This window comes from Hipposideros armiger, unplaced genomic scaffold (assembly GCF_001890085.2).
Source record: "Hipposideros armiger isolate ML-2016 unplaced genomic scaffold, ASM189008v1 scaffold_226, whole genome shotgun sequence".
Classification (NCBI taxonomy): Eukaryota; Metazoa; Chordata; class Mammalia; order Chiroptera; family Hipposideridae; genus Hipposideros; species Hipposideros armiger.
Window position 1 is genome coordinate 2,422,128 of NW_017731576.1, and position 9,660 is coordinate 2,431,787.

A 9,660-nucleotide genomic window follows, 5' to 3' on the forward strand; every position below is an offset into this window, starting at 1 on the left:
ATCATTAATTTTGGAATTAGTAGCATGGATTATCATATACATGAGAAAATAGTATTACCTTCTTTTACTAAACACCAAATCAAAACTTAAAATAAGCAACAAATTCACCATTAAAAAGTATAAGTAGGCAATTTGTATAAATATAGAAATGCTATACCTCATCAAATTCTTCCGTCATTTTTCTGATGATTTCTGCATTCTGCATATTTCGAAACATCTCTATTCTTACAGTACCTGTGGAACAACAGATTTTACAGTTAATCCTTTTCTATTCCATGCTAAACATTAAATTTAATCTGGCCACTGTTTGAAAAGTTTTGTAAGCTTTGGTTTTTCTTTCCTCCACCAAACTCCTATCTATTCTAAGTTCTTTAGACATTTTAAAAGAACTAAATGACCTAAGAATAAGGAAAAATATTGAGATTAATGATGGGGAAGGAAGAAACAAAGACACAAAACAATGAATTTATATTGTAGGGAGGGCCCTGAAAATTGACTTAGATATATACTGGTCCTATCCAGACATATAGATGGCTTACTTAGTCTGAAAAAATTCCAAGTACAGAGTGCTACCTTCTTTCATGGCTCTTTCTGATATTCTTTTTTTTTTAGATTTTTTTTGGGGGGGGGGAATTGGGGGAAGGGGAACAGACAAGTTGCTGTCGTTTTGTTGTGGAGGACGTTGCTTTACTGGCCCAAGTTGGCACCATCATTGCGCTCTTCCCGGGTGAGGCAGATCAGTCGCCGGCTTCTGGACAGCCACTCACTGGGGCTGCTGGTCGCTCACGCTGGCTGCTGGCTACATACAGTAGCCCATGGCAACCCACTGCCACAGGAACTGCAGCCTACGCCGTTGCCGGCGACTCACGGCAGCCGTTGAGCTGTTGTTCAGCTCAAGTTGAGCTGGTGTTCAGCATCTTAGCTGTAGAGGGCAGTGTCACTGGCCCTCATATGTGGGATCCCAACCAGGGCCCTCTGGCGTCCCAAGCCAGTTCTTAACCATCGTGCCACTCGGCCGGCCCTCGGATATTCTTTATCAGAATATTCTTGTATAAAGTAAAACTAAATCTCCCTTTAATAATACATTTCAGTTAAATGTTTTCTCTGAGCATGAAAAGTTGTTCAATAACTTCTACATATCAGTCAAAGAAAAAGCTTCATTTACATTTTATTCTTTCATACTACTTTTATCTTAGCTACTTTATTTTTATCTCAAATATGGCTATATAAATATTATCATTCTTTTAATAATGATAAGAGTGGTTTATACCAAAAACTTGTGTTAAAAATTAACATAATTTAAAGAAACTGAAAAAAGGTTTAAAATCAACCTTGAGTACAGAGAACCCTGGTCTAATAATAAAATGAGGTTCAGTTTCAAGTGTATAAATGTAAAATATTCAAGTTAAAAATCACAAGAGAGCCGGCCGGCTGAGTGGCGCATTGGTTAAGAGCTGGCTTGGGATGCCCGAGGACCCTGGTTTGGATCCCACATATGAGAGCCAGTGACACTGCCCTCCACAGCTAAGATGCTGAACAACAGCTCAACCTGGAGCTGGGCTGCCATGAGTCGCTGGCGACGGCATAGNGCATAGGCTGCAGCCCCTGTTGCAGTGGGTTGCCATGGGCTACCATGTGTAGCCAGCAGCCAGAGTGAGCGGCCGTCCAGAAGCCAGCAACCGATCTGCCTCGCCCAGGAAGAGCGCAATGATGGTGCCAACTTGGGCCAGTGAAGCAACGTCCTCCATAACTAGACTGAAGAACAAAAGGACAGCAACTTGTCTGTTCCCCCTTCCCCCAATTCCCCGGTGCTGTTCCCATCCCCCAATTCCCCAATAAAAATCTTTAAAAAGAAAAAAAAAATCACAAGAATAAGACTCAATGAATCAGTAAGAAAAAAATTACTTTATAACCTCTGACAGGCTCCTTGTCAGTGATTGCCAACTCCAATTCAAATCACATTTAGAAATGCAGGGAGGAGTCTTGAAATGTACTGTGCTCTTACAGGAAAGAGCATGGAGCAGAAAAGCAACGAAAAGTCATCAAAATATGGTCTTAATTCAGAGTCCTAACAAAAACTACAATGATACATGTAACACATTAAACTTAAACTGACTTAATTTTTACTAATCTGTAAAATGAGAAAAATGATGTCTGCCCTTTCTTTTAATCAGAACCATTTTATAACCAGTTTTAATTACTTGATATACAGCTCTCTCATTCATATTCAGGATGCTGAATTCATTAAGTACCACGAACAAGTAATCCCTATATCCAGTTGTAGATATGAGAGAGTCCAGATTGGGAGGTTTGTGAGAAAAAAATTATTTTTAAAGAGTTCCTCCACAACATGCAATTTCCTAAACAAAATGAAAAACTTATATTGTGATTTTATGTTTTTATGCCAAAAACGGTATTATAGATAGTATTCAACAGTACTGGAGACAGGTTGTTTATGTCCTATAATACAGCATTTTTAGATAATTTTTTAAAAATTAAACAGAAAACACAGTAAATTCTAATTATAAATGATCTTAAGTGAAAGCAACTTTCTGACATTCTTAAAATAACTCAAATTAAACAAAACTGTTTAACTATACAGTTGACCCTTGAACAAGGCAAGGGGGTTAGGGGAACCGACCCCCCCAAGCAGTCAAAAATCCATGTATAACTTTTGACTCCCCAAAAACATAACTTACAGTCATAGCCTCGGTATCCACAGGATATTGGTTCCAGGAGCATCCTCTGATTCCCAACAGGGTATCAAAAATACTGTTTTCGATTTGCAGTTGGTTGAGTCCACGGATGTGAAACCCAGGGATATGGAAGGCTGACTGTGTATTTATTGAAAAAAAAAAATCCACGTATAACTGGACCTGTGCATTCCAAGCCTCTGTTGTTCAAGGGTCAACTGTATTTAACCTTGTTTAGGTCATGAACTATTTTATCAATCTGAAATAGATTCCTATAGATAAAAGGTATGTAATTTCAAGGGTTATTACAATAACCCTTGATAGTTAAAATTACATTCGTAAGTACTAAACAAGCAGAAGTAAAATTAGATCCTTAAGTTATTAAACATGGAAAGAATTAGTTGTTCTCAGGAAGATGAAAATATTTTTATATATTCATGGAATATCGTTACATGGCTGTTTGTATACATTTGTCGAAAGTCATCGATCTGAATTTTAACTTATGGAAATTACACCTTGGTAAAGTTGATTTTTAAAAAACTCAAGAAAAGGGACAATGCTAATCTTACTATTTTAATATGTTACATATGTGATTATTAAAATACTTACAGTGCAAATAATGCTCAACTCTATTTCCATGATAAACATGGCTGTTTTCATAACAATGAAGTCCTAACAGTAATTTCAATGAACTAGCTATGTCAGTTTATGAAATGAGGACTATTTTGCTGCATTAATTTAATGTTACAAAATGAAAGGCAAAAAAAACAGTTAACTAGCATTAAAAACAGTATGAAACAGTCTCATGCTTAGTATCTTTAAAGGTGACTACCATCTACAAATAACAGTTGCTAATACAATAAAATCAGATGTTTAAAGTCCTAATTTTGAAATGAACAGAAACTTGTTACTGAGATTATTTAAGAGGAAAATCCTTCTGTTGCCTTAATAACTATTCCAAAGATTAGTCTATTTACTTTCCAACTGTTCATTCTTCTCCAGTTGGGTTCCACAATTCTATTGAAACTGCGTCCTCACACCAATTATCTCCTAATTGCTACATCAAACACCCTTTTCTTAGTAATAACCCATCTATTCTATTTAAAGCATTTGTTCATTATATTGGTTTCTATAGCACTACATCCTTGTACTGTATTCTCTGACAACTTATTTTGATTTCTTTTACTCTTAGTCATTTACCTAAGTAGATTTAGGAAATGACCAAAGTTCTGGCTAATAAATCCTTCTTTGTCACTTTTTACATTTCCTAACCTGGAAATAGGCCTTATCTAGCTCACCCACTGGAGGTAAATTATGGTGAGATTCAGTATTTGTTAATCTTTATATTCCCACGCCAGTTCCTGGAAAAATGCCTGATACCTTAAGGTTTTCTCTCTTCTTCTTAAAGCTTTCTTTGACAAACGAAAAAAATCTTGCTGTAACTCAAGACTAATACTCAAATTAAAACGCTAATTTCAGTTCAACACTGCATTCTTGGTTCTTAAAGATGAGTATTTCTAACAGAAAATTATCCAAATATTATGGATAATAAAGGTAAATTAATGATCTTAAATAATTCAAATTCATGAAACATAAATATCTGAAAATAAAGAATGGAAAGAAAGACTGTCTTCCATACTCTAAACACTAAGAAGTTATCTTATCTGTGAGAATCCTGAAAGAATAACCTACCAACATATATATTTAATGTTAAAAAATAAAGATTGTTTGAGCAGGTCCTCCTGCCAGGACTATACTTCTAATTGACGATAAAGGAAGAACTTTCAAAATTGTCATTTTTAAATATGAGTAATATGAGAAATAGACATAACATCAGAAAGCTACCATCAAGTTCTTGATTATTTAAATTATGTCAAACTACTGGTGAGAGTGTAGCTTGATAAAATCTCTGGGGTACGCAATTTGGCAAATGTCTACCAAAATCACAAATTTACAATATACTCTGACCTTGACATTGTACCTGTTGCAAAGCGTCCATAAACCCATACATGTGCAAAATAATGATTGTACAAGGTTTTTCCCTGAAAACTGTTTGTAATAGCAAAAAGAAAAGAAAGCCTATATGCCCATAAAACAAGAACCTGATTAAATAAGTAAAAGTGGTGATGATGACAATGGAGGTGGCAGCTAATTTCGGGTGCTCATTAATTGTTAGGCATTGTGCTGTGTAAGCCTTTGATGTTAACACATTTAACCTCCACAACAATCCTATGAAAAATGTGTTGTCTTTCTCCCATTTTACAGATGAGAAAACTGAGGCACCTGGAGGTTTAGCAACTTGCTCAAGTGGTCTCCCAGTAGCAGATCTATAGTATCATACGGGCAGCCTGGCTACAGGATCCACGACTAAGTACTCATTATTGGCTCTTAAAGTCAATGGAATCCATGGAGCTGTCAAAAATAATCAAGCTGTCTATAATTGATATCTATGGGATATAGTCATACATGAAAAAGGATATATATGTCTTTGATGATAAATGCATTTCTGCATTTATATTTCTGGAAAGATATGCAAATATATGGCAAAATTGCTTGCATCTGGGAAAGAGAAATATGTGGTTGAAGTTTAGGGATGTAAGCGAGACATTATATGGCATATCCTTTGCATTTCCTGAAATATGAACTGTATGAATATATTACTCAAACAAAATAATGAATAAATACATTTCAAATGAAAAAATGTTAAAAACTGAACCAAAAGACAGATTGTTCTTCAACCTTGCATACTATGCATTTGTATAGTCACTATCAATATGCACTCATTAGAGTGTAGGCATAAGAATGTTCAATGTAAGTTTGCCAGAAATGAGAAATTTTATGTAGTTTCTTAACAGCTATTGTAGGACACAAAAGATGGAACACCTTTGCATAATTAGCTATACAGGCAAAAATAGAGAGACTGTGGTTACAGCAGTCACAGCATATATATAGCAGAACCCTGAAGAAGTTACAGACATTGTAGTGTTTAAATTTCAGCTCCACCGGGTATTAGCAACAGAGCACCAGAAAAGTCAATTGTTCTCTATGAAACTCAGATTTCTAATCTTTAAAATGGTGATAATACCACTTCAGAGCAGGAATGTTATTTTGTTCAATGCTGTAATTCCTAGTGCCTAGAATAGTGCTTAGCACATAGGAGGCATTCAAAAAATGTTTGTTGAACAAATGACTAAGGATGATACGAGAACTAAATGAAATAACTAACGTATTTAGCACTGTACCTGTAGTATATGAGATGCTTAGTATAAGGTTCTCCTACTTTGAAGTATTTATTTTTTTATAATTATCCTGCTCATTCTGCAGGCAAGCTACAAGCTCTTGTTCCTTAGTTGAACTCTACTGGAAGCCAGGTTGCTAACTGTGCATGTTGCAAGACCAATGCTATTTAAAGAATGAAACCAGTTACCTCTTATATTTCAGAAACAGGAAAAGTCATTCCAGCAGCTTTCCTATCACCCAGACCTATAGTCTCCACTTCCAGAGTGGAGCTGATCACATACAACAGCACTAAACATCCCTGTCCAAAATGCCTTGAACCTACTACAAGTGTGAGTTAAGGTAATAAAGAAGTATTTGTCAGAGAAGTCAAGCAAGAACCAGCAAACTGTCTTACCCCATATATATATGAACCCATGGCTTAGAGAATTGTCTCACCTTACCCTCCTCATCATTTTCAGTTCTACCCCTCCCCTCTATTCTATGATGCCGGCCAGAGCAAGGAGCTCTATCTAGCCTTCTTGGTATCCTTCCAGCTGGATACAGAAACAGGTTGAAGATTGAAGGCAGACAGAACTTTACTTAGCAGCAACACAATATATTCAAATATAACCAATGGCCCTTTTAAATTTATCATTTTTATAGCACATTCAAACATTTTAGCTCATTCAAAATTGTTGATCCTGGGTGTGGCTCAAATACACTAACTTTGCCTAAGAACACTTAGCAGAGAGCTTTGCAAACAGTAGATGCTTTCTAAATAATGGGTCCATGTATGAAATAGCCTTTTTATTTTATGGCTTTTCTTTTAAAGAGTGAGTTATAGAGTCTTAAGAAAATCTAACCTGGTGGTAGACCAAGATAATCCAAGTATATGAGAGGAAAATTTTTTGACAGTCTAATTTTTTGTTTTCATTTTTACTTTATGTAACAACAGGTGGTAAATCAAAATAAAAAGGAGAAAAACTGAAAATAAATATGGATAAATTAGAGAAAATTTAACTTAGGAAAGGAGAAAAAAGTGCTGAGGCTAATAAAACTGAAAAGGATTTACTAAAGAACACTTGCATACCAGAAATATAGGATTTAAGAGTTACCTAGGAGGGCTGGCCAAGTGGAGTGATGGTTAAGAGCTGGCTTGGGACACCAGAGGGCCCCGGTTCGGATCCCACATATGAGGGCCAGTGACACTGCCCTCCACAGCTAAGATGCTGAACAACAGCTCAACCTGGAGATGGACTGCCGTGAGTCGCCGGCGACGGCGTAGGCTGTAGGCCCTGTGGCAGTGGGTTGCCATGGGCTACCGTGTGTAGCCAGCAGCCAGCGTGAGCGGCCAGCAGCCGCAGTGAGCAGCCGTCCAGAAGCCGGTGACTGATCTGCCTCGACTGGGAAGAGCAAAATGATGGTGCCAACTTGGGCCAGTGAAGCAGCGTCCTCCACAACTAGACTGAAGAACAAAAGGACAGCAACTTGTCTGTTCCCCTTCCCCCAATTCCCCAGCACTATTCCCATCCCCCCAATAAAAATCTTTAAAAAAAAAAAAAAAAGAATGAAATCTTACAATTAAAAAAAAAAGTTACCTAGGATTGCAGTGACTTATATATAAGACACAAGATATGAAGAGAAGGAGTGGGGGAAATGTAGAGAAAGAGACAGGTACTTTCACTGCCTTTTAATGAGCACTTCAAGCTTAATAATAAATATCTTGGGATGTAAGTGGTTTGTCTAGGTAGTACATGCAAAAATGGAAAAAATTACCTCACAGGTTATTATAAAGATACACATTTGAAACTTATATTTCAGAATGCCTTATAAATAGAAAGTATTGTGATTTTATCTCCAGGATGAGTCTGTCTCTAGATGGCAGCCTGCACTCTGTAACATTCCTTGTTAAAAAGTAGACTTCCTTATCCAAGGGTGATATGTTCAAAGACCCCAGTGGATGCCTGAAACCACAGCTAGCACCAAACCCTGTACATACAATGTTTTCTCCTATGTATACATACCTTTAATAAAGTTTAATTTATAAATTAGTCATTTTAAGAGATTAATAACAAAATAGAACAATTATAAAAACATACTTAGTCTTTCTCCAAAAATTTTATTGTACTGTACTCACTTTTTCACTTAAAGGAAGCACTTTATGGATTCATTTTGGTGTCTCCGAAATGTCAGCATCACTACTCCCATACTTTGGAGTCATTATTAAGTAAACTAAGGGTTACCTGAACACAAGTACTGCAGTACTGAGACAGTTCATCTGATAATCCAGATGGCTACTAAATGACCAACAGGTGAGTAGTGTACACAACATAAATACACTGGGCAAAGGGATGATTCATGTCCCAGGCAAATGAAGTAGGGTAGCACTGAGAGTCTGTCATGCTACTCAGAATGTCACACAATTTAAAATTTATGAATTTTTTATTTCTGAAATTTTCCAATTAATATTTTTGGACCATGGAAAACTGAAACCATGGAAAGCAAAACCATGGATAAGGGGGTATACTGCATATTTCTGCCTCTGCAAATACAAAAGGTCAGTGAAACATTAAACTAAATGGTCTAAAAAATAAACATTATTGGCACGTAGCATGTGAATACCAGTCTTTCAAGACTGCATGGGGCACATTTCATCCATACCAAGAATAGGTAAATTTACAAAATATTAGAATTTCAAATTTTGAGGCTGGTTGTGCCATGCTAGTATAGCCCAGGACCCAAAACAAGTAAGTTATTGCCCTAGAACTATAACCTTTTAAACTATTTTTTATTAATTCTTCAACATCTATTAATATAACCTCATCTTCAGTGCTAAAGCTGTTCACGTAAGATGAGAATTAAAGGAAAGACCAGTAAAGAAAATAAATGTATTGGGGCTCTATTACTAATATTAATATGATTCAAGAAAGGCAGGGCTTCTTAATCTGTAGTACATGGATTTCTAAGTATCTATGAACCTTTTGAAACTTGTATGAAAATTTAGATCTACGCACTTTTGTGAAAAAGGCCCAAAATATTTCAAAACATTATTAAAGGAATTTGAGAATTCAAAAAGGAAAAAGTTACACATTAAAGGAAAAATATCAGCCACAAGATTTTCAGTCTTAAGAAACTGAAAGGAGAAATAAAATGGTGACAGTAAAGAATTAGTTCTAGAAAAAACTTACCCTTTGTAGCATGGTATGAAAAAGCCAAGACTCTAGACTAGTGGATGGAGAGAAGAAAACGCTGGACTAGTTTCTTTCTAATAAATCAAACCATGAGTGAAATGGTATCGTTTAAAAAGCGCCAGTTTTCACCTCTAAGTGGTAAAGAAAAAAGCACAAGGAAACGTGCCTATAATGTTAAAGGGATCCGTAAATTACAGAATGAAAATATTTATTTATAAAGTATCCTGTTTATAGGCAACACTACATATTTGACTCCAGTTACATAAAATATGTAAGATAACTTAGGATTTAAATATTTGAGATTTAGAATTATTAGTTTCTAATCAAACTGCATACAAATGACCGGGCCCTGTTTCTTTAACCTGTGCTTCAAAGTTGTGTCACTAGGAGGTCCCAAATAATCTCACATGTACTTTTTTTTTTAAACATTTTTTATTGGGGAATTTGGGGATGGGAACAGTGCTGGGGAATTGAGGGAAGGGGAACAGACAAGTTGCTGTCCTTTTGTTCTTCAGTCTAGTTGTGGAGGACGTTGCTTCACTGGCCCAAGTTGGCAC

General features: G+C 36.1%; 1 protein-coding gene across 1 annotated transcript in view; it reads right to left on the reverse strand.

The window, feature by feature from the left end:
- STAG1 (STAG1 cohesin complex component) overlaps positions 1-9,660 on the reverse strand; it is a 392,478-nt gene that overhangs the window by 197,137 nt on the left and 185,681 nt on the right. The window contains exon 6 of the mRNA XM_019654594.1: positions 158-234. Within this exon, the coding sequence (XP_019510139.1) occupies positions 158-234 (77 nt within the window). The remainder of the gene's footprint in view (positions 1-157; positions 235-9,660) is intronic.